At 44.5% G+C, this 26,393-nt stretch overlaps 1 protein-coding gene across 3 annotated transcripts in view; it reads right to left on the bottom strand.

Moving 5' to 3' along the window:
* Positions 1-26,393, bottom strand: part of CAD (carbamoyl-phosphate synthetase 2, aspartate transcarbamylase, and dihydroorotase) — a 408,216-nt gene that overhangs the window by 86,056 nt on the left and 295,767 nt on the right. For all 3 annotated transcript variants that reach the window (XM_033937498.1, XM_033937499.1, XM_033937500.1), the window contains exons 34-35: positions 20,923-21,018; positions 12,679-12,820 (exon numbers count right to left, since the gene is read on the bottom strand). In XM_033937498.1, the coding sequence (XP_033793389.1) occupies positions 12,679-12,820; positions 20,923-21,018 (238 nt within the window). The remainder of the gene's footprint in view (positions 1-12,678; positions 12,821-20,922; positions 21,019-26,393) is intronic.

Raw genomic sequence — 26,393 nt, 5'->3', positions numbered from 1 at the left:
ATCTCTTCTCCGAAATCTGACATCTCTCCCTTCTTTGAGTCATCTCTTCTCCCTCCCAGTGTAACATTTCTCCCTCCATCCTCTCCACTACTATCATGTCCAACAAATCTCCCTTTTTCTTCCATTCCAGATGTATACCATCTCTCTTTCCCTCCCACTCCACACACCTATGTCCAATACTTTTTTCCTTTCCCACACCCACCAGCAGCATCTTTCCCTCCCTAACCCGTGCAGAATCTGTCCTTCTCAAACCCCTCCCAGTCCGTGCAATATCTGTACTTCTTGCTTAATCCCCCCCCACAGCCTGTGCAGAATCTGTCCTTCCTAAACCCCTTCCAGTCCGTGCAATAACTGTCCTTCTTGCTTCAGCCCCCCCCAGCCCATGCAGCATCTGTCCTTCCCTCATTCCCAACTCCAGTCCCTCCACCACCACCTCCTTTCTCTCCTGGATCCTGTGGTACAACCTTTCCCCAGTTCCCAACTCCTCCACCTACCACCCCCCTGCCGCTGTAATTTAAAATCTTCGAGCAGCCAGTGGCACAACAAAGTCAGCCTCCTGCCGTCAGCTTGCCCCGGAAGTGTTCTTTCTGCAGCACTTTCCCTTCCCGCATAGGCAGAACACTACAGAAAGAACACTTCCGGGGCAGGCTGACAGTGGGAGGCTGGCTTTGTTGCCTGAAGATTTTAAATTTCAGAGGCGGGGAGGTGGGTGAGTTGGGAGAGCCATACTTCCTGTTGCCAATTTTTGGGGAGGCCATGGCCCCTGTGACCTCCCCTGTTCTGACACCTATGCCTGGATATATACATGTGTTATATGGTTAGATGCAAGTACTTATGCTAACTACAGTACTTGTGTAAATACTTATGACTAGATTACAGAGATATGCATGTAACTTATAATATTCAATAAGTTACATGTATGTGTATGAGCCTCACCCATCTGCAAACTATACGCTATTGAAAATATGCATGTAGTTACATAGCTGGACTTCTAGCACTTATGCATTAAGTATAACTATGCAAGTAGATGCACATGTGGTGGTCGTTTACATGCATTTTTGCCACTTAAAAACCTAAGTCAGCAGAAAATACAGAGGTGCATCAGGCAGTCTGCCAATTCCAATGCACCTTATGAAGCACATGCACCATACAAACCTCACAGAATGCAGGATAGGGTGTCATGGCATACCTGTAATTGTACATCATTAGTCTAAGAGTCCCCCCCCCCCCCCGTTTCAGCAGAAACTGAAACTCATCACCTGGCTTTGGCTAAAACTGAAAACTAGTTTGGTTGTGTGAATATATACCCGTGAGGGCCACTGGAGATGGTCAGAGCTTGCAGTCTACATCCCTCTGCTAAACCCACAGCAACTAAATCACATTATTTAAATAATGGAAAACCATATTTTACAACCAAGTAAAATAGCCTCCACACATATTGACTACAGCTAAAAAAAACAAGCTAAAAGCCAAGATTGCTAAAATTTTTATATCAAATGCATTTATTTGAACTGACACTGGCCAGCCACAGAAAGGCAGTCTATAAAATCCATAAGCCCCCCACAACTGACAATTTACCATATAAGTTATTGTGCAGATCATAACTGCATCAATTGTTATTGCAGTTCCCCCGCTCCAAAAAAAATAAAGAATACAAAGAGAAGCCCTCCCCCCCCCCCCCGACTACCTTACAATCCCTTGTGGTCTAGTAGTGCTCGGGCCGATGCTATTTAATCAGTGCTCGGGCCGATGCTATTTAATATCTTTATAAATGATCTAGAAACAGGGACGAAGTGTGAGATAATAAAATTTGTGGACGACACCAAACTATTTAATGGAGCTCGGACTAAAGAGGACTGCGAAGATTTGCAGAGAGACTTGAATAAACTAGAAGAATGGGCGACGAGATGGCAGATGAAGTTCAACGTTGAGAAATGTAAGGTATTACATGTGGGGAGCAGAAACTCAAGATACGACTATACAATGGGAGGGATGTTATTGAATAACAGTACCCAGGAAAGGGACTTGGGGGTAATGGTGGACATGACAATGAAGCCGATGACACAGTGTGCAGCGGCCGCTAAGAGAGCAAATAGAATGCTTGGTATAATCAAAAAGGGTATTACAGCCAGAACGAAAGAAGTTATCCTACCTTTTTATCGGGCAATGGTGCGCCCGCATTTGGAGTACTGCGTCCAATATTGGTCGCCGTACCTTAAGAAGGATATGGCGTTAGTCGAGAGGGTTCAGAGGAGAGCGACACGTCTGATAAAAGGTATGGAAAACCTGTCATACGCTGAAAGATTGGAGAAGCTGGGTCTCTTTTCCCTGGAGAAGAGGAGACTTAGAGGGGATATGATAGAGACTTATAAGATCATGAAGGGCATAGAGAGAGTAGAGAGGGACAGATTCTTCAAACTTTCAAAAAATAAAAGAACAAGAGGGCACTTGGAAAAGTTGATAGGGGACAGATTCAAAACAAATACTAGGAAGTTCTTTTTTACCCAACGTGTGGTGAGCACCTGGAATGCGTTTCCAGAGGACGTTATAGGGCAGAGTACGGTACTGGGGTTTAAGAAAGGATTGGACAATTTCCTACTGTTAAAGGGGATAGAGGGGTATAGATAGAGGATTACTGCACAGGTCCTGGACCTGTTGAGCCACCGCGTGAGCGGACTGCTGGGCACGATGGACCTCGGATCTGACCCAGCAGAGGCATTTCTTATGTTCTTATAGTGTAGTCAGAGCAAGAACAATGCCCCAATCACGGCAGTCATTTTGAGATCAGAGCCAGAATGGACAGGAATAACTGGGGATTGCTCCAGCTTAGGGTTAAGGACGTCTGGGAAAACCCACACATGTCCGCTTTTTAAAGGACTGCCCAAGTGCCCAGATGGACTTTCCAAAACCCAGCAATTTGTCCGGGTTTTGGAAAGCTCTGGTCGCATCTGGAGGGCCTCTGAGCAAGTGAGGATGACATCATACAACCACGCTTGCTCAGAGCCCCTTGGATGCGGCTTGGAGGTCAGGAATAAAAAGATGAAGCTTTTTTCAAACACTGTAAATCCTGGTTCTCTCTCTCAGCCCTGCACATTGTAAGTTTCCATAGTTTGTTAGCGAGTTAAGCCATGTTTCATTGTCTGTCTCCCCTGCAGACTTCCAGTTTAAAACTTCTACTTCTATACAGGTCGTTGGTGAGGTCCCACCTGGAATACTGTGTTCAGTTTTGGAGATCGTTATCTGGCTAAGGATGTAAAAAGACTTGAAGCGGTCCAGAGAAAAGCGATGAAAATGGTATGGGGCTTGTGCCAAAAAAGTACAAGAAGAGATTGGAAGACCTGAATATGTATACTCTAGAGAAGAGGAGGGACAGGGAGATATGATAGAGACATTTAAATACAGTGGTGCCTCACACAACGAACTTAATTGGTTCCAGGAGCAAGTTTGTTATGTGAAACGTTCGTTATGTGAAACGCGTTTTCCCATAGGAATACATGTAAAAAAAAATAATTCGTTCTGCAGCATAAAATATGCTAAGATGACATAAAAAAGATAAATTTTTTGTTATTATTTTTATTTAGATACATCTAAAAACATACATCTCCCTGTCCTTTTACTTCCACTATCTTCCTATCCCATCTCTATTCCCTTTTGTCCCTCTCCCCATGATCAATCATCTCACCACCTCTCTCTGCCCTCACCCTCAGGGTTCAAGATTGCTTCCACTCTTTTTCCTGTTGTTCTCTCTGCCTGTCACCCTATGATTTAGCATCCCTTCTGCCCTTGTCCAATATTTCCCCTTCTCTCCCTCCCTCTCATCCCCTGCTCCAACATGTGCTTTCAGCGGCCTTCTCCCCCCTTAAGCGTCTTTTCTTCTCCACTCCACCTTTCCTCCCTCCCTGCCTCCACCTTTGTGGCGCTTTTGCACCCGACCGACAACAGAACAGGCCCGGTCGGACAAATCTCCCTGTCCTGTAGCCGCGAATCTAAATTACCTTCTTACAGCAGCTGGATTATTGAAGCTGCTGTAAGAGGTAATTTAGATTCGCGGCTACAGGGCAGGGAGGTTTGTCGGCCGGGCCTGTTGTCGGTCGATCGGGGGACCTGACCAGCTGTGCACATTCTTCGGGGCGGACCGCCCCCTCCCCCTCCCCCTCCCCCCTCTTTCGTTCGCCATTGCCTTCTTCCTACCTGCCCTGCCGCAGCCGCACACAGCCGACCGGAAGTCTTCCTGATGTCAGCGCTGACGTCGGAGGAAGGGAGGGCTTTGCTTAAGCCCTCCCTCCGACGTCAGCGCTGACATCGGGAAGATTTCCGTTCGGCTGTGTGCTGCGACAGGGCAGGTAAGGAGAAGGAGACTACCCTCGCGGCTCGACCAACCCCGCTGCGATCCAACCCCGCAGGAACCCCGGACTTCGTTGTGTGAAACGAAGTCCGTTGTACGAATCAAGACATAAAGTTCGTTGTGCGCAGCGTTCGCTGTGCGAGGCGTTCGCTGTGCGAGGCACCACTGTACTTGAAAGGTATTAATATAGAAACAAAAATTTTCCAATTAAAGGAAAATGATAAATCTAGAGGGCATGAATTGAGGTTGCAGGATGGCAGACTTAAGAGTACTGTTAGGAAATTATTTTTTCCCGGAAAGGATAGTGGATGCCTAGAATGCCCTCCCGAGGGAGGTGGTGACGGAATTTAAAAAAGGGTGGGATGAACACAGAGGATTTTTAATTAGAAAATAAATAATATAAAACAAACTAAGGCCAGTACTGGGTGTCCCATATATGGTGATTTGGTTTAGGATGAACTGGGGAGGGTTTTGATAGAGGTTCCATAAGGATAGGCTGAAGTGAGCTTCAATGACAAATCCAGCAGTGGGTACTTAAAGACAGTATTGGGCGAATCCCTATGGTCTTATTGTTCAGAAATATTAAAGAAAAGACAATTTAAACATGAATGTATGATGAGTGTGAATGTTGGGCAGACTAGATGGACCGTTCAGGCCTTCGACCTAGTAGATCACACCATCTTAATGAACTGTTTAGAATCTTTAGGCATCACAGGAAACTCTTACAACTGGTTCCAGGGATTCCTCGAGTTCAGATCCTATCAGGTATTCAAAGAAGACAAATTCTCCTTCAGCTGGAATAACAACTGCGGGTTACCCCAGGCTCCTCGCTGTCTCCAACCCTATTCAACATCTCCTTCATTGCTCCTGGCCTGTATTTCGATTCAAATCGTAACTGTTCCAGAAGTCATAGCATATGACATGCACATAGGATTTGCATTATGAAGCTTTCACATACTCTTATAAATGGAACATCAAAATGGACATTTAGTTGCTGGTGATTCATTGCAAGTTCAATACTTGAACTCTGTTCTCCTTTTCTTAGTCCATGTGTATTCCCCCTTTATGCTTTACTTCGAATTCTGGTTCAGGACTTCAGAATTTGAGTCTCTGCATAATTAGTGACTGCTCGCAGCATGACACTTTTGCAGTTCATGCTTTTTTGAAAATTTTAATTGCCTTTATGAACCAACTTATTCCTGGAATAAAAAATGTGTATTACTTTAGCGATGGATCTGCATCACAGTACAAAAATTACAAAAAATGTTGTTAATCTTTACTGCCATTACAAAGACTTTGGAATTTCTGCTGAATGGAATTTTTTTGGTACTAGCCATGGAAAAATCACCATGTGATGGTATTGGGGAAACTGTAAAACAACTTGCTGCACATGACAGCTTGCAGCGGCCTCTGGAAAATCAGATATTGTCTCCAAATTACTTTAGTTTTGTGAAGAAAATATTACTGGAATCAAATTCTTATTCATCTCAAAGGAAGACACTGAGAAATTAAAACCTATTCAGGAAAGGCCATACAGTAGCTGGAACTCAGGAAAATCACCAGTTTAAGCCAATTGATGAAATCAAAATTTGTGCCAGCAGAGTATCAGGAGATGAAACATTTTTCATTGTTGATGTCACTAAAGCTGATAATCCTCCTTCATTTATTCAACTTATCAACCTGCAGCTGCAAGTCTGACAATTATTGATGGATTGGAAATATCTCTGAAATCTCCTCAAAGCACAGTGATGCCTTAATTAATTGTTTGCATCCACAAGGCCCTGCTTGATCCTACAACGGGAACTCACGGCAGCCATTTTGGTGACGGCTCTGCACGGGGTAGGAGCTTAGGAAGATCGCTCCTGTCCCGCTTCACCGCTAGACCACCAGGTAAGGTTCCGGGGAGGCTCAGATGGCTCGTTCGTTTAGGGGGTGGGGGAGGGGAGACTGGCAGTAATAGCCGCGACCCCTATACTAATCGCAGCAGGGAGATCCCTTGCTGCGATTAAGTATAGCAGCCACGTCTACTTACAATGTAGGCCAGCATTTTGCTAGCCTACATTGTAGGTGTCTCCCGCTCTACTAGGGAAACATGTAGGGACGCCTAAGGCTACCACCTAGCCTTAGGTAAGCTTAGGTGGGCATGCAGGCAGGCCTCCCTAGGCTCCCAGAGGCACCTTCAATATAGGCGGCCTGCATGGGGAGCATTTTTTAAGAACATTTGCCTCCCAATTGGCTGATTAACACAGCTGTAGGACGCCTACTGCTGCCTACAATTGGGACGCAGTTTACAAAATCCAGGCCTTGGTGTATTTTAGGTCTATTTTAAGCTATTAGGAATAGTGGGTCAAAAATGTGTCTTGGTAAGTTTTGTAGCCAAAGATTTGCTTTGTCATATGGTATAAGAAAGCAGGAGATTGGAGGATGCACAGCTGTGATATATCACATTAAATATAGCTAAAAGTTTGCATTATTTTTTTTCATCAATCTTAAAAACATTATGTACTTACCCTGGTAAGCTATTTTCCAATAGATAGGTGAGAAATTTTAGACAGATGGATCTCACGGAAGCCCCATGGCTGTGTGCCATCCAAAAAAGGAATCTACTCTGGATTTTTTCTCTGTGCCTCTTGAATACTTCACTGGGCTCCTTAGCTCCACCTACAGTTAGTACCCAAGCACCGAGAGTCATGACATAAACATGAAGTAGAGACTTCTATGGCAATCAAGTTCAGCAACAACTGTTCTGCTCAAAAAGTTACATAAGAACATCAACTTCAAACAGCCAACAAAGGCCTCAAAGGAGCTCAGAAACTACTCCCGCAGAAAAGTAACTTATATACAGAATTCTTCCCAGCCCCAAAGGGCTGATAGGCATCCAAGAAACAACTTGGAGAAGAATAAACAGACTGAGATAGTAGACAGGTGAAGGAAGGACAGGGCAGGAGTCTAAAATGTCTCATCTATCTACTAGAAAAGAACTTACCAGGGTAAGTATATAATCTCTTTTTCCAGTGCAATACATAAGACATTCTAGACAGATAGAATGTACAAAAACAGTCCCTAAAAAGCTAGGGTGGGCTTATGCGGTGGCCTGTAAGAACAAGGACCCAAAGGCAGTCCTGTCTTGCCGCCATATCGACTCAGTAAAACTTGGCAAACATGTGTAGAGAAGACCACATTGCTGCCCTGCAGATCTCCTCAGGGGAGACAGCTCTAGCTTCAGCCCAAGAAGAAGCCACATTCCTGGTGGAAACAGGAGTCTGTTTCCCAGAAAGAAAGGCTGACAAAATGGCCCTACGGATCCATCTGGAAATTGTGGCCTTGGAAGTAGGAGCGCCCCGCTTAACAGAATGAGTCAGCACAAACAGATGGTCAGAGAGATAAAATTTGTTAGTGACCTCCAGGTAGCGAAGAAGCATTCTGCACACATGAATTTTCTTCAAAAGGCGGTCTTGCATCCTGGAACCAGTAGGCTGAAAAGCTGGCAAACGCATCTCCTGATTAACATGGAAAGCAGAAACCACCTTCAACAGAAAGGAAGGAACCGTACACAGGGAAATCCCAGTCTCTGAGATGCGGAGGAACGGTGCCCTACAAGAAAGAGCCTGGAGTTCCAAGACCTGCCGTGCTGAAGTAATAGCGACCAGAAACACAATTTTGAGTGTCAAGTCCAAGAGGGAAGTGTCCCGAATGTGTTCAAAGGAAGCCTTGGTGAGGCTAGACAGCACCAGGTTGAGGTCCCAGGAAGGGAACAGCTGCTTGGTCTCAGATCTTCAACTGAAGAAATGATTCGCTTTCTTGTTCTTTGCTGTGGCCATGAGGACAAGTGGGGCAAGCCTCAGTGCCACACTATGGCTCGGAACGCCGCTAGACAGGGCCTACTTGCCCGAATCAAGTCTGTCTGCTGAGAAATTCAGCTTGGATATTGTTGACTCCCACTGCATGCATCGCTGATAGTGCCTGATAGTGATGTTCTGCCCATAGAAAAGGAAGGCGGGCTTCCTCAGCCAGAAGGGTTCTCTTGGTCTCTCCCTGGTGAATAACATAGGCTACTGCCGTTTCACTGTCAGAGAAGACCCTGGCCACTTGGCCCTCCAAAGCCTTCTGCAATCGCATCAGACCAGCCGAATGGCTCTCGGCTCCAACTGGTTGATTGACCATTTCATCTGAGAGGGTCTCCAACTCCCCTGGATGGGACAACAATTGCAGTAGGCGCTCCAACCCCGAAGACTGGCATCTGTCATCACCACGATCCAGGAGGAAATCTGCAGCAGAATACCCCTGCAAAGTGACAGTGGGAGAAGTCACCTAGCCATGCTGGCCTGAGCCTCCAGAATCCAGGGAAGACAGGTCTGTAGAGCAACCCTATGCGGAGACCAACAAGAGAGTAGTATTTGCCTGTGCATTCCACGACAAGCTTTTTCATCAACTTTGTGGTCCCCCAGTGATACACCAAAGCATGCATCAATGATCTGAATGTTATATTTGGATTCTGCACAAACAGTTGTACTAGAAATATGACTCTTAGCTTAGTCGAGCAACTATCCTTTCCACAACCTGAACCCAAAGTTGACGTTTTGGCACTATCTTCCATGGAATGAAAATAGTGGCCCCAATAACCTTAACTTTGGAAGAAGTTGAGATCCAGCTCTAAGACTGCACATATCCATTTCATATCCTATTGTACTTCCACTAACAATTTCATCAACTTCTGAGATGGTCAGGTGGGGGAGGGCCTAGACCACAGTTCTTCAACCGCCGGTCCGCAAAAAAATCTTGCCGGTCCGCAAAGGATTCAGGACCCCGCCGCAGCAAAAGGTGCCGGCGTCAGCTGACGTGCAACTTCCTGTTGCCGTCGCTATGCCGGCACTCCTGCCTGCCACCACCGACTCCTGCCGCGTATGTCTCCGCACCCCCAGAAAAGCAGCGGCAGGTCTGTGTGCTTTTAACTTCGGCACACAGCTGCCCCTAGGCAGTATTTTAGCACGGTTTCATGAGGCAGCCTCGGGGCCTTTGGTAGGCTGGCCCACATCGCATCATTGAAGCGGCCCGGCCTACCAAAGGCCCCGAGGCTGCCTCATGAAACCGCGCTAAAATATTGCTTAGGGGCGGCTGTGTGCCGAAGTTAAACATTTGCTGGAGAGGGAAGGAGGGAAGGGAGAAGGGGTACTCCTGGACAAGGGAGGGGAAGGGGCTACTGCTGACAGGGGAGAAGGGAAAGGGAAGGGACAAGAATTACTGTTGATAAGGGGAGGAGGAAAGGGAGGGGTACTCCTGGACAAGGGAAGAGAAGATGCTACTGCTGACAGGGGAGAAGGGGAAGGGAAGGGATGAGAATTACTGTTGGATAAGGGGAGGAGGAAAGGGAGAAGGGGTACTCCTGGACAAGGGAGGGGAAGGGGCTACTGCTGACAGGGGAGAAGGGGAAGGGAAGAGAGTTACTGTTGGATAAGGGGAGGAAGAAAGGGAGAAGGTACTGCTGGACAGGGGAGGAGGAACATTGGAAGGAAACAGCTGGCAGGGAGATTAGAGGAGGGGAAGGAGTCAGGATAGAATGGAGAGATCAGATGAGGGAAAGGGGAGAGACAGAGGAATGACAAGGTAGAGAGAGATTGATGCTGGGAAGGGGGGGTCAGATGAAAAATAAGGAAAGAGGGACAAAGATGCTAGATCTGGTGTAGGAGAGAGGGGCATAGAAAGAACGCAGATACCATATGGGAGGGGGAGGGGTAGAGGGCAGACAGTGGATGGAAGAGGCTGATGCTGGATTGAAGAGACAGAGGGCAGACGCTGGATGGAAGAGAGTGAAAAGACGATGAAAGCAGAAACCAGAGACGACAAAAGGTAGAAAAAAATAATTTTATTTCTATCTTGTGATTAGAATATATCAGATTTAAAATATGTATCCTGCTAGAGCTGATGTTAGACATAACTGGGGAGTGCAAAGCCCAGGCAGTGCGTCTTTAGCTTCCAGCTGGCTTAGGGCTCTCTCTGACCAGGAGGCAGTTGCCTTAGTTGCACTCCCCCTAACACCATTCCTGCCATGTATGACTGCGGTATTCTGTTAGCATGATATTTGTGTAGCATTCTGTAATAATTTGGCTTATTCAGTTTTCTTGATAGTAGAGGGGATATATGTGAAGGAGAGGGGAGACAGGGGTTTTGTTGATCCTTGCCCTATATTAATTATATTTATAAAATGACAATTGTACAGAATATTGTTTCTTTTTATACTTTAATAAAATATGTTCAATATAAAATCGTAACTATTTGAGGCTTGTGCGGATGGGATCAGATGGTTAACGGGACCGAGCTCGCGGGGACAGGGCAGCAATGGGGTTTTTAAAAATTTCAGTCTTATTAGTTTGCCAGTCCACTAAATAATTATTTTATTTTCGCCGGTCCATAGGTGTAAAAAGGTTGAAGAACACTGGCCTAGACCACTTGACATGGAATGACCCATTTAGGTAAAAAACAAAACAAAACTGGGTTTCTAGAAGACCAGGCAAGGAGATTTATTTTGTGGTAGTGATTGGGGTGATCATTATTCTACCCAAAGATAAAAGATGGAAGGAAGACTGACTGAAAGACCAGAAACTAGTGTCATGATTAAATGCTAATGGAAACAGTAAGGTAAATTCATTGGCCATAGAGCATAGGCTTAAGTCCTAGGCATTAGAGATGGAGACAAAATAGATAAAGTACATTACTTTGTGCTTTGAGCCCTTTTGATCTAGGTAGAGCTTGGTAGACATGATAGCTATTATATTCACATCAATATAGCAGAGCACTGATGGGAAAAACTGATTCAAATGCAGTCTTGAAAAATAAAACAAAGAAAATTGTCATTTGGTGCTATTCTGTGGATACTATAAAACTTCCAGAAATGAACTTTCATTCAGATTTTTAAAAAGTTTGCTTTAAATCCATCAATTTTGCCCATCTTTACAAGAAAAGCATTGCTGCGAGGTAATGCACATTCAACAGGTTAAGTCCAATAGCAGAGAATAGTCCAAAATCTTAAGAGATGGTTTTCATTATTGATAATGACCAAAATAATTACTGTAGAATGAAAAATGCTAATGCAAGACATTTAGCACACTAAAGTATATAGCTTGTAATAGTATGAAACTATTAGTGCTAAGATGAATATGCAAAATCACAGTAACAAATCCAGCACAAGTGGCAAGCCACATATTAAAATGATTTTTACAGCCAACAGATGGACTATTAAAAGCTCTTTCCACCCCTCCCAGAAAGCAATAATACATGGGGGGTGACGGGTGCTTTATTCCCAATTTCTTTAACCACAGTCCCTTTGAACCTTAAAAGACAAACTGCTCCAAAAATGATTAATATGGAATAATTGAAAATAAAATTTCTTCTGTAGTGTCACAATTGCTAGAAAGACAATGTAATTATGCTGTTTACTGAATATGTCCCACTTCATCTGCAGAAGGTGGTGTCACAAGCATGGCAAGGAAAAACTGAGTATCAGTGCATATGCAATACTGTATGTAAAGCACTGCAAACACAGCATTTTTTAAAAATCCAAACCATATTTGAATAATGCAAAAACCTTCATATAAAGGGACATTATCTATCATCATATCATGTGATCTGGCCACATGTCCAACCCACAGTATTTCTTTTCAAGGTAATATTGTTGAGAATCCCCCACTATTCATCACCTTTGAGAACACCATTGATTTAATAATTCAGCTCAATCAATCAGCTTTTAATTGGAATTCTATTAGTGTAAAAATCACAAAATAGTGAAGAGGCAAATCTCTTCTTCTTCTTTTCCAATCCCCCTCCCCCCCAAAAAAAATCACTCATTAACACTCCATTTCACAAATTACTCCTTGAAAGGTATTACCAGTCATCTTGGGGCCCCTTGAGGTCATGACTGCATGTTTTCTGAAGGCTGCAGATAACATGAGACAGGTTAGTTTGCTTAAGCTGTGTAAGCCTGCCACATTCATAGTAAAAGTGGCACAAAGAGTTTTTGAAGAGCCTCAAATCATTCCCCCAATATGACCAGCCCACAGTCCAAGGGAAATCTGCCATCTACAGCAGCAGCAGCTGTTAACAATAAGACACTACTTTTATGTCATTAATATTAACCTTTTAAGTAAAGGCCTCTGCCCTACTTCAGGAAGTGAGTGGTGATTTTTTCTTTCTCCCTTCAACTGTGTCTATCTAACCTCTCCATCAAAGGAGTTCATACTTTATATGAACATTCTCTTTCTATCTCTTTGCCCAAGTAGTACTGGACTTTGAGGGATATAAATATTTTTTTTTTTAGTAGTGAAAGCAGTTTAGCTTACCTGGAAGGCCTGGATCAGAGGCACGGTGGATTCGTGGAGGTAAGTGAAAGCGCCCATCCCCAGTGGGCCCAGTTCTTCGGGGACTTGGAGCTCGGCCGCGGATAATCTCATTCTGTGCAGCGTGACGATGATGTTCTGGTGTCTGTAATAGTAACCACAAATGAGTTTTGCTAACCAACACAGTGAAACCAGATGCAACAGAGCAGATTTCATCACATTTTGTTTCTATTTTTAAACACTAAAGCAGAATTTGAAAACTCAGAAGAAAGATTGGCAAGAAACATTTTATTATCATTAGTATTAATTTTTAGGTGACAGTGCTCAGATTCAGCAGTTACTTACCATAACAGTTGTTATCCAGGGACAGCAGGCAGCTATTCTCACATATGGGTGATGTCACCAACGGAGCCCGGATGTGGACAGCCTCGCAAGCAGACTTGCTTGTAAAAACGTAGAAGTTTCGAGTCAGCTGCACCGCGCATGCGTGAGTACCTTCCCACCCATTGCAGGGCGAGTCTCCTCAGTTTAGATAGCTAACAGAGAAGCCAACCAGGGGAGGTGGGTGGGTTGTGAGAATAGCTGCCTGCTGTCCCTGGATAACAACTGTTACGGTAAGTAACTGTGCTTTATTCCAGGACAAGCAGGCAGCCTATTCTCACATATGGGTGACATCCAAGCTAACCAGAATGGGATGGTGGGAGTGTTGGCAACTTAGGAGAATAAATTTTGTAATACTCTGGGCAAAATGGCCATCCCGTCTGGAGAAAACTTCCAGACAATAGTGAGAAGTTAAAGTATGAACCGAGGACCAGGTAGCAGCTTTGCAAATTTCCTCAATAGGTGTGGATCTGAGGAAAGCTACTGAAGCTGCCATTGCTCTGACTTTGTAGGCTGTGACTAGACTCTGTAGATGGGAGGTCTGCTGTCTCCCTGGAGCCAGGATCCGCGACATCACCACCAGTATAGACAAACTTCTGAAACCCACTGACCATTTCCCTATGTTTCTCATTCATGTAGGTACCAACGATACTGCCAGAAGCACATCAGACAGCATCCCTAAAGACTTCGAGGCCCTGGGAAGGAAACTAAAGCAGACAGGAGCACAGGTGGTCTTCTCATCAATTCTCCCGGTAAGAGACAAAGGCAGAGACAGGGAAGAGCGCATCCATAGGACCAACGAGTGGCTTCGAGAATGGTGTTTAGAGACGAACTTTGGATTCCTAGACCACGGAGCGGTGCTACAAGGACTACAGGGACCTGACGGACTTCACCTAACAAAGAGAGGCAAGAAAGGTTTTGGACATCGACTAGCACATCTACTTCGGAAGGCTTTAAACTAGGTAAGTTGGGGGAGGGTTCACACATACATACCAGAGAAGTAAGGATCCATCCTGGAGAAACAAATAAAACCCACACTTCTGAGCCTAAGGTAAGTACCCATAGCATACACAAAAAAACAAGAGCCACACTAACGGGGATAGGCATATCATCACAAATTTGGAGAGCAATGTATGTTAATGCACACAGCTTGGACAACAAAATCCTGGAACTAGAAACAGAAATAAGGGATGCTGACCTTGACATAGTAGCGATATCCGAGACCTGGTTCACAGACTCACATGGGTGGGATATGGTTATACCAGGCTACAATCTACTTCGTCGGGACAGAGAGGGCAAATTAGGAGGGGGGGTAGCACTATACACTAAGGATAATATCAAAACTACCAGGATCACAGAGGTTAGATACACAGGGGAATCACTTTGGGTAAACCTTGCCAGAGGGAACGAAAAATGCCTTTACCTCGGTGTGGTGTACAGGCCTCCGAGACAAAAGGAAGACAAAGACAAAGAATTGATTGAGGACATAGAGAACATCACTTTGCGTGGTGACACAGTACTGTTAGGCGACTTCAACATGCCAGATGCTGACTGGAACACCCTCTCAGCAACTACGAGCGGTAGCAAAAGAATAGTAACCTCCATTAAGGGTGCACAACTAAAACAAATGGTATTAGAGCCCACCAGAGAAAAAGCAATACTGGACCTGGTACTCACAAATGGAGATAGTGTCTCGGAAGTATCAGTGGGAGACACGCTGGCCTCCAGTGACCACAACATGGTATGGCTCAACCTCAGAAAAGGCTTCTCTAAATCAAATACAGCAACGAGGGTCCTCAACTTTAGGGAGGCAGATTTCGACCACATGAGAGACTTTGTCCATCAAGAGCTGCAAAACCATGCAGAAACTGACAATCCGGAAACTATGTGGTCAAATCTAAAATCCATCCTGAACGAAGCATCTAGCCGCTATGTAAAAACAGTAAGCAAACGCCGGAGAAACAAAAAACCACAATGGTTCAACAAGGAAATTTCGGACCTCATTAAAATGAAAAAAGAAACATTTATCAACTACAAACATCTTGGGAAAAGGGAGGCAAAAGAAGACTATCTGGCCAGATCTAAGGCTGTCAAAAAGGCAGTCAGGGAAGCCAAACTTCAAACAGAGGAAGATCTAGCACGGAACATTAAAAAAGGGGACAAATCCTTCTTTAGGTACATTAGCGACAGGAAGAGAAACAAAAATGGAATAGAACGCCTTAGGCAATCAGATGGAAACTACGCAGAATCTGATACCACCAAGGCAGAACTGCTAAACGAATACTTCTGCTCAGTATTCACCTGTGAAGCACTGGGAGATGGTCCACCACTACAAATAAGAGACAGCCAAAATGACCTGTTTCGCGATTACGAGTTTACACCTAGTAGCGTCTACCACGAACTTTCAAGACTCAAAGTTGACAAAGCCATGGGGCTAGACAATCTACACCCCAGGGTACTCAGAGAGCTGAGTGAAGTTCTGGCTGAACCACTATCCGTACTCTTCAATCTTTCCATGCGCACGGGAAAAGTACCCCTAGACTGGAAAACAGCTAACGTAATTCCACTCCACAAAAAGGGATGCAGAACAGAGACAGGAAATTACAGACCGGTGAGTCTTACATCCATAGTGTGCAAACTCATGGAAACACTGATCAAACAGGAACTTGACAAAATTCTAGACGAAGAAAGTTTACGTGATCCACATCAACACGGATTTACCAGGGGAAGGTCCTGCCAATCTAATCTGATTGACTTCTTTGATTGGGTGACCAGTCATCTGGATGCCGGTGAGTCCCTTGACGTGATATATTTGGACTTCAGCAAAGCTTTTGATAGCGTCCCACACCGCAGGCTGTTGAACAAACTAAAATCAATGGGATTAGGGGATACATTCACTACATGGGTAAAGGATTGGCTAGATGGTAGGCTTCAAAGGGTGATGGTAAACGGTACCCCCTCCAAAACGTCAGCAGTGATGAGTGGAGTACCTCAGGGCTCCGTCTTAGGGCCGATTCTATTCAATTTATTCATAGGAGATTTGACCCAAGGACTTAGAGGAAAAGTATCACTGTTTGCCGACGATGCCAAACTATGCAACATAGTTGGCAAAAGCAGTGTGCCTGACTTTATGACGCAGGACCTAAGACAGCTCGAGCAGTGGTCATCAACTTGGCAGCTAGGCTTCAATGCTAAAAAATGTAAAATAATGCATCTAGGCAAAAAAAATCCACACAGAACTTACACACTAAATGGTGAAACCTTGTCCAGGACCACGATGGAACGTGATTTAGGAGTGATCATTAGCGACGATATGAAGGCTGCCAATCAAGTAGAGAAGGCTTCATCCAAGGCAAGACAAATGATGGGCTGTATCCGTAGGGGTTTTGTCAGCAGAAAACCTGAAGTAATAATGCCACTGTACAGATCCATGGTGAGACCTCATCTCGAGTATTGTGTTCAATTCTGGAGACCACACTACCGAAAAGATGTGTTGAGAATTGAGTCGGTTCAGCGAATGGCTACCAGGATGGTTTTGGGGCTCAGGGATCTCACGTATGAAGAAAGGTTAAAAAAACTGCGGATGTACTCATTGGAGGAGCAAAGACAGAGAGGAGACATGATTGAAACCTTTAAGTATATTACTGGGCGTATAGTGGTGAAAGATGATATCTTCAGTCTTACGGGGCCCTCGGTAACCAGAGGACACTCGCTGAAAATCAGGGGAGGGAAATTTCAGGGTGATGCTAGGAAGTACTTCTTCACCGAAAGGGTGGTCGATCATTGGAACGAGCTGCCTCAGCGGGTGATTGAGGCCAGCAGTGTGTTAGATTTCAAGAGGAAATGGGATATTCATGTGGGATCTCTAGGAGAGTAAGAATCAGGGAGTGGGTCACTGGTATGGGCAGACTCGATGGGCTATGGCCCTTTTCTGCCGTCAATTTCTATGTTTCTTTGTTTCTATGTAGTCCAGCCTGGGCATAGCAGAAAGAGATACAAGCAGCCATCCAGTTGCAGATGGTACGTTTAGAGATTGGATGTCCCAACTTGTTTGGATTGAAGGAGACAAAAAGTTGATGAGCAATTGTGTATGGTTTGGTGCGTTCCAAGTAGAAGGCCAAAGCACATTTACAGTCCAGAGTATGAAGAGCTGATTCTCCAGGATGAGAATGAGGCTTTGGAAAAAACACAGAAATACAATAGATTGGTTGAGATGAAATTCTGAAACCACTTTAGGTAAGAATTTAGGATGAGTACGGAGGACCACCTTGTCATGATGGCAAACTGTGAAAGGTGGATCAGCAACTAATGCTTGCAGCTCACTGACTCGTCGAGCAGATGTGAGAGCAATGAGAAACATCACTTTCCAACTGAAATACTTCAGATGAGCCATAGACATTGGTTCAAATGGAGGCTTCATCAATTGAGCAAGAACAACATTGAGATACCAAACCACTGGAGGCGGTTTGAGAGGAGGTTTGATATTGAAAAGTCCTTTCATAAATCTGGAAAACTACCAGATGAGCAGAAAGGGGTTTCCCTTCAACAAGCTGATGGAAAACAGCACTGAGATGGACTCGGATCGATGTAGACTTCCCTAAAAAGTTGCCTTGTTAGCTGCAGACTTCTGCTCAGAGAATCTGCATTTTTACCCAGGCAGAGCTGCCCCAGGGCTACTGGGGTCCTCTTGAGCACCGAAAGCCTCCAGATTCAGATAAAAAACCCCAAATAATAAAATAAGCAGATCAGAAAAACACCTTCTCAACTCGCTTTCCAAGGGAAAAACTGAAGAGATGAAGTACAGCCCACTGGGAAGGAGGCGGAGTTAAGAAAACATAGATAACATCTTTCTGCAAAGACTTTCTGTTCACTTTTGAGGAAAGTAATTCATTTATCAGGACTTGTATGCTCTGTGCACTAGAATCTGCTTTAATAGTGTCATGGTCCACATTGATGCTCCTTTCCACTCTTACAAGAACAACAACAACAAAAAAAATCAAAAATTTGCCTGTTTACAAAATAATTAAAACATAGAAACATAGATGATGATGGCAGAAAAGGGCTACAGTCCATCAAGTCTGCCCACTCTGCTTACCCATCCCCTGTCTATGCCCTAATGACCCAATTTTCTTATCTTGACCCTCATAGGGATCCCACATGGGTATCCCATTTATTCTTAAAGTCTGGCACGCTATCTGCCTCGATCACATGCACTGGAAGCTTGTTCCAATGATCAACCACTCTCTCTGTGAAGAAATACTTTCTGGTGTCGCCATTAAATTTTCTGCCCCTGAGTTTGAGCGGGTGCCCTCTTGTGGCCGAGGGTCCCTTGAGAAAGAAAATATCATCTTCCACTTCGACACGTCCCGTGAGGTACTTAAATGTTTCGATCATGTCTCCCCTCTCCCTACGTTCCTCGAGAGTGTAGAGCTGCAATTTGTTCAGTCTCTCTTCATACGAGAGACCCTTGAGCCCCAAGATCATCCTGGTGGCCGTCCGCTGAACCGATTCTATTCTGCGCACATCTTTACTGTAATGTGGCCTCCAGAATTGCACTCAGTACTCCAGATGAGGTATCACCATGGCCCTGTACAACAGCATTATGACTTCAGGCTTTCGGCTGACGAAGCTTCTATTGATACAACCCAATATCTGCCTTGCCTTAGATGAAGCCTTCTCCACTTGATTGGCAGTTTTCATGACTGCACTGTTGATTACTCCTAAATCTCGTTCTGCTGAAGTCCTAGTTAAAGTTTCTCCGTTCAAGAAGTACGTTCTGCATGGATTTCCGCTTCCGAGGTGCATGACCTTACATTTCTTAGCATTGAAGCCTAGCTGCCAGGTTGAGGACCAACTTTCCAATGTAAGCAGGTTCTGTGCCATATAATTGTGTAAACTGCATTCACTTACTATATTACATAGTTTGGCGTCATCGGCGAATAGTGTTATTTTACCTTGAAGCCCTTGAGTCAGATCCCCTATGAATATGTTGAAAAGGAGTGGACCCAGGACCGAGCCCTGCGGCACTCCACTGGTCACCGATGTTTTAGAGAGGGTACCATTAACCACCACCCTCTGAAGTCTGCCACTCAGCCAATCATTGACCCATGCAGTTAGTGTCTCTCCTAACCCCATCGATTCCATCTTGCTTAGCAGCCTGCGGTGTGGGACACTGTCAAAAGCTTTACTGAAGTCCAGGTACATGACGTCCAAAGACTCTCCCAATTCCAACTTTCTTGTTACCCAGTCAAAGAAGCTGATGAGATTGGATTGGCAGGACCTACCCTTGGTGAATCCATGCTGACTGGGATTCCGAAGATTCCCTTCATTCAAGATCGTGTCCAATTTGCTTTTAATTAGTGTTTCACTATTGATGTGAGACTCACCGGTCTATAATTCGCAGCCTCTGCCCTGCAACCCTTTTTATGCAGAGGAACGACATTAGCTAATTTCCAGTCCAGGGGAACTTTCCCCTTACTTAGGGAGAGATTGAATAGCTCAGCCAATGGTTTTGCCAGGACATCGCTCAATTCTCTGAGCACTCTTGGGTGCAAATTGTCTGGTCCCATGGCTTTGTTCACCTTGAGTCTTGCCAGTTCACTGTAAACTTCACCTGGTGTGAACTCAAAATTCTGAAACAGGTCTTTTGTGCTTTGTGTTGCCTTCAACTGCGGACCGTGTCCCGGTGCCTCACAGGTGAAGACTGAGCAGAAGTATTCATTCAGTAGTTCGGCTTTATCGGAATCTGCTTCCACGTAACTTCCGTCCGGTCTTCTATTTCTGTCACTAATATACCTGAAGAAGGATTTGTCCCCCTTTTTAATGTTTTTTGCCAGAATTTCTTCCACTCGAAGTTTTGTCTCCCTAACTGCCATTTTGACCGCTGTAGACCTGGTCCTATATTCTATCTTTGCCTCTCTTTTCTCCGTGCGCTTGTAGGAGAGAAACGCTTTTTTCTTCTCCTTAATGAGGTGCGAGATCTCCGCGGTGAACCATTGGGGTTTATTGTTTCTTTGTCGTTTATTTACTGATTTTATGAAGCGGCTAGTTGCTTCATGTATGGTTGATTTCAGTGTTAACCACTTAGCTTCTACATCATCGGTCTCCGCTTGGTCCTGCAATGTCCGATGGACGAAATCTCCCATGCGTGCGAAGTCTGTGCCCCGGAAATTGAGTACCTTTGTTTTCGTGTTTGATCTAGGGAAGCCTTTCCTAAGGTTGAACCATACTATGTTGTGGTCGCTGGAGGCTAGCGTATCTCCTACTGAGACCTCTGAGACGCTTTCCCCGTTGGTGAGTAGCAGGTCGAGGATCGCCTGGGCCCTAGTGGGCTCTGTTACCATTTGTTTGAGACGTGCTCCCTTTATGGAGGTTAAGAGCCTCCTGCTACCGCTGGTTGTTGCTGAAAATGAGTTCCAGTCTGCATCAGGCATATTGAAGTCCCCTAGTAGTACAGCTTCTCTTCGTAGAGTGATATTCTCTATGTCTTCAATTAATTCTAAGTCCATGTCTTCCAGTTGTCTTGGGGGTCTGTATATCACACCTAGATACAGGCATTTTTCTCTGCCTCTTGCCAGGTTTACCCAGAGGGACTCCCCGGTGTACTTGACATCTGTGATCCTGGTGGTTTTGATGTCCTCTTTAATGTATAGAGCTACCCCCCTCCTAACCTGCCCTCTCTGTCCTGACGAAGTAGATTGTAGCCCGGTATAGCCAGGACAGAGAGGGCATCATGGCACAGCCCTATTTGCACACCTTATAGTATATGTAATGATTTTAGGAATGTTTCAGAGGATACTTCCCTACAGAACATAAGGATATTGCACAGAAAGCAAGAAGGGACACAAATGTAATTTTAACACTTACTTTGAGGATTTCATTCACTGGAGCAGGGTGGGGTACAGATGCTATTCCAGTTGGCCACTTTCTGACATCCTGGCCATAACCTGGGGGCACCAATACCTGCAGTTGAGAGAAAAAGGGAATGAAAGTGATACAAATAAGTAATGATGCAACCCATATATTTATCACTTGATCCAGAAATTTGCATTATACTGCGAGTACAAGTGTAAACCTATGCATACGGAAAGCAGATAAAATACTGATGGAAGTGGGGGGAAGCCTATGCTCTGTGGCCAATGAATTTACCTTACTGTTTCTATTAGCATTTAATCATGCCACCAGTTTCCGCAGGTATAGAAGTAAAAAAATTAAAAATTTACTTGCAAAAAAGCACTCCAGCCCATTCCAAGAGTATGGCTGATGTGCATACACTGCTTCTTCACTTAGACAACTAAGACTCATCAGACCATACTTCCATCAACAACACTTTGTCCTGCTTGTACAGATGCAGGACTTGTCTCAACTAGACTACTGCAACTCCATCTATATGGGTATCAACATTACCCTTATCTGCAACCTGTAGCTCATACAAAACACAGCAATAAGACTCATATTTAGACTGAAAAAATATGACAATCTCCAATTACCTCAAACAACTACATTGGCTACCTGTCTCATCTTGAATAAAATTCAAAACATCTTGCATTAAGCATCACATACTCAACGGAAGCTCCGCTGCACCATTAATTCATCCTATTCTCCTCGGCATGGTCCATTTCACCCAGAAATCTCAACAGGATACAGTTAAACCTTTCCATAACAAAAGACTTCAAGTATAAACACATATTCCACTCAGTGTTCACATTTTCTGGTGTGAAAGCATGGAACGACCTCCCAACAACCATCAGATCTGAATTTAATTACTCCATATTTCACAAGAAATTAAAGACCTTTCTTTTCGACTCCATAAACTCTACCACCAACTCATCCCAACTTCCATCAGCACCGAACAACACTAAACGCAATAGACTCCTAGAGAAACAGACCTACAGAACCTCAATTCACCCTTTTATCACCTTGGAACCACATATACAGATCACTACTAGTTAATGACAGTTACAGACTATCTACCTCATACATCTTTCATCGAATCATATTAGCTCTCTTGCTGTATGTAATCCCCCCCTACATTCTCATTTAATGTACTCCCTGCAACACCTGAGTGGTATCAAATTACCTCTTTAAATGGACAGTATGAAAATCTCTACCTCAAAGAATTCCAAAAATTCTGTAATAAGTCTCTAACATTCTTGTACTGCAATTGTATCCATAATCATTCTTGCTCTGTATTAATCTGTTCTCCATAAACTTTACTGTAAGTCGCCCTGAATCTTTGTAGGCATAGCGCGACTCATAAATCCCAGATTAGATTCTAAGCAAGCTTGACTGTAAGTGAGCTTGAATCCAACCTCTGCAGCTCCTGTGGTTGCCTTGGCAAAAATTAAAAAAAATCTCTTCAATTTTTCACCCTTTCAAAAAGTACAGAAACCAAGGGCCACTCAATGAAATTACAAGGGAATACTTTTAAAACAAATATTTTTTTACATAATGAATAGTTAAGCTCTGGAACTCGCTGCCAGATAATGTGGTTACAGCAGTTAGCATTTGGACAAGTTCCTGCAGGAAAAGTCCATAGTCTCCTATTGAGAAAAACATGGGGGAAGCCACTGCTTGCCCTAGATTGGTAGCATGGAACATGGCTACTATTTGGGTTTCTGTCAGATACTGTGACCTGGATTGATCACTGTTGGAAACAGAAAACCTGGTAAGATGGACCAGTGATCTGACCCAGTATGTCTGTTCTTCTGTTCACTTCAGTGGTGGCCTCATCCAAAAATCTACTCTGAGGAAATATTTCCATCTCCCTTATGTACAGACTCCACCAACGCCTCCTGGACAGGCTTGGGAGTCCATACATCCAGTCTTCAAACTCAAAGAAAATGGTCCCTCCATGAAATAACTTTCCATATAAATAATCTAGAAATGAGAGCAGGTCACAAAGCACTCTGGGCCTTTGCATTCCAACTTTCTAACGAAGTAGTTCAAATTCATACAATGAAGTCACAATGTACTACATAAACAAGCAAGGCGGGACAGACGACTTCCACATCTGTCAGGAAGCACCTCAAATTTAGCAAGTCACAGTGCCTTGCAACATCTTTCTCATAGCTATTTACCTCTCTGGAAACCAGAACATAAGAACTGCCATCTCCGGATCAGACCCATGGTCTATCGAGTCCGGCGATCCGCACACGCGGAGGCCCAGTCAGGTATACACCTGATGTAGTTTTACCACCCATATCCCTCTATGCCTCTCATAAGGAGATGTGCATCTAATTTGCCTTTGAATCCTAGCACAGTGGATTCCTTAATAACCTCCTGTGGAAGAGCATTCCAGGTGTTCACCACTCGCTGCGTAAAGCAGAACCTCCTGACATTTGTCCTGGACTTGTCCCCCCTTAGCTTTAAACCATGTCCTCTTGTCCGTGTCACGTTGGACAGTGTAAATAATTTGTTTTTCTGCTCTATTTTATCGATGTCTTTCAGTATTTTGAACGTCTCTATCATGTCCCCTCGCAGCCTCCTCTTCTCAAGGGAGAACAGTCCTAGTTTCTTGAGTCGTTCCTCATATTCCAAGTTCTCCATACCTCTTATTAGCTTCGTTGCTCGTCTCTGCACCCTCTCCAGCAGTTTTATATCCCTCTTTAGTTTGGGAGACCAATGTTGGACACAGTATTCCAAGTGTGGTCTGACCATTGCTCTATAAAGCGGCATTATGACTTTCTCCGATCTGCTCGTGATTCCTTTCTTTATCATTCCTAACATTCTGTTCGCTTTCTTTGCCGCTGCCGCGCATTGTGCCGACGGCTTCAGGGTCCTATCTATCAGTACACCCAGGTCCCTTTCTTGTTCGCTCTTACCCAGAGTTGCTCCTGACATTCTATACTCGTGTTCCTTATTCTTACTGCCTAAATGCATTACTTTGCATTTCTCCACGTTGAACTTCATCTGCCATTGCTCTGCCCATTTCTCTAACTGATACAAGTCGCTCTGGAGTTCTTCGCTATCTTTCTGCGTTCTGATTGTCCGGCATAGCTTTGTGTCGTCTGCAAACTTAATGATCTCACTGGATATTCCGTCTTCAAGGTCATTGATATAAATGTTAAATAGGATCGGCCCAAGTACCGAGCCCTGGGGCACACCACTAGTCACTTTCTCCCAGTCTGAGAACTTCCCATTTATGCCCACTCTCTGCTTCCTGTTTTCCAGCCATTTGCCTATCCACCTGTGTATATCTCCCTCTATTCCATGGCATTGTAGTTTCCTGAGAAGTCTTTCATGCGGAACTTTGTCGAATGCCTTCTGGAAGTCCAAATATATTATGTCCACCGGCATTCCACTATCAATTTGCTTGTTCACGGTCTCAAAAAATTGAAGCAAATTCGTTAAACATGATTTCCCTTTCCTGAACCCATGTTGACTGGGTTTCAGCAATTCGTGTATATCTAAGTGCCGGACTATGCTATCCTTGATCAGTGCTTCAACCATCTTTCCAGGGACAGACGTAAGGCTCACAGGTCTGTAGTTGCCCGGTTCTCCTCTTGATCCCTTTTTGAAAATTGGCGTGACGTTCGCTATCTTCCAGTCATCCGGTATCTGTCCAGTTCTGATTGTCAGATTGGCGAGTTTTTGCAATAACTCTCCGATTTCAACCTTCAATTCCTTTAAGACTCTCTGGTGAATTCCATCCGGTCCAGGGGATTTGTCACTTTTAAGTTTGTCGATCTGGTAGTATATCTGGTCCAAATCTACTTCAACTGTGGTGAGGCTGTCTTCTATTACTCCACTAAACACTTTCACAGTTTCTGGTATTTTTGCGGTATCCTCCTCCGTAAAGACGGACGCAAAGAAGGAATTTAGTTTGTCCGCAATTTGTTTATCTTCCTTAATGTACCCTTTTCTTCCCTGATCCTAGCAAACTCACTCAGTCAACATCTCCAACCTCAAGAGTGGTCTCTCAACCCCACTATATTCATCAAATCACAGAGAAATTTGATCTCCCAACAATAAATATCTCTGCATTGATAACATGGAATGTTGCTACCAATTGGGTTTTTGCCAGGTACTGTGACCTGGATTGGCCACTGTTGGAAAAAGGAAACTAAGCTAGATGGCCAATTGGTCTGACTCAGTATGGTTTTTCTTATGCATCAGATCTCAATGTCAAATGCAAAAAGTTCTGCCCCAGCAAAGCGAAAGATGTGTTCTTTAATCCTTGGGCACCAGGCCTTTTGTAAACATACTCACGAATTCCTCTTAAATCAAAAACCCTTCAAAAAATATACCAGGACAAAGCTGTAATCAGCCTAATAGCACCTTATTGGCCTCACCAATCCTGCTTCGACTGAGTCAACTGCCTCCAATTCATCTACCTTTACTTCAGCACCTCATCACTCAAGATCAGGGGAACATGTTTCACCCCAACATCCGTTCCCTAGTCCTCGCCACCTGGAAATTAAAGAGAGATCTTTCAAATCTTTAAACTTACCATCTGTAGTTGAGCCTGTTCTCCAATCCAGAAAGCCATCCACAATAAAGGTTTATGCTCTCTGTAGTCTACCTGACTGGCTGTCAGGTAGACTACAGAGGGTCGGAGTAAAGGGCCAATATTCTGACTGGCGGGGAGTCACGAGCGGTGTGCCGCAGGGATCGGTGCGCCGCAGGGATCGGTGCTGGGGCCGCTACTCTTCAACATATTTATCAATGACCTGGAAACGGAGGCAAAGTGTGAGGTTATAAAATTTGCAGACGATACCAAGCTCTGCGCCAGAGTTAGGACCAGGGAGGAGTGTGAGGAACTGCAAAGGGACCTCGATAAGCTGGAGGACTGGGCAAACAAATGGCAAATGCGCTTTAACGTAGATAAATGCAAGGTCATGCACATAGGGAAAAAGAACCCGTTGTTCGAGTATAAAATGGGGGGGAGATTGCTGGAAGACACCGGACTTGAGAGAGACTTGGGTGTGCTAGTGGATCCATCCATGAAACCATCCGCACAGTGTGCAGCAGCCTCGAAGAAAGCCAACAGGATGCTGGGCATCATCAAGAGGGGCATATCAACCAGGACGCGGGAAGTCATCATGCCGCTGTATCGAGCGATGGTGCGCCCACATCTGGAATACTGCGTTCAATATTGGTCGCCGCACCTCAAGAAGGACATGGCAGTTCTTGAGAGAGTCCAAAGGAGGGCAACGAAACTGGTAAGAGGGCTGGAAAACTTCCCATATGCTGAGAGGCTGGATAAACTGGGGCTCTTCTCTCTGGAAAAAAGGAGGCTCAGGGGGGATATGATAGAGACCTTCAAAATACTTAGGGGCATAGAGAGGGTGGACAGGGACAGGTTCTTCAGACTAAAAGGGACGACAGGTACAAGG

The sequence above is a fragment of the Geotrypetes seraphini genome, chromosome 3 (genome assembly GCF_902459505.1).
Source record: "Geotrypetes seraphini chromosome 3, aGeoSer1.1, whole genome shotgun sequence".
Lineage (NCBI taxonomy): Eukaryota > Metazoa > Chordata > Amphibia > Gymnophiona > Dermophiidae > Geotrypetes > Geotrypetes seraphini.
Note: the sequence above shows the minus strand (reverse complement) of the source record. Positions and strands in the feature narration are given on the sequence as shown.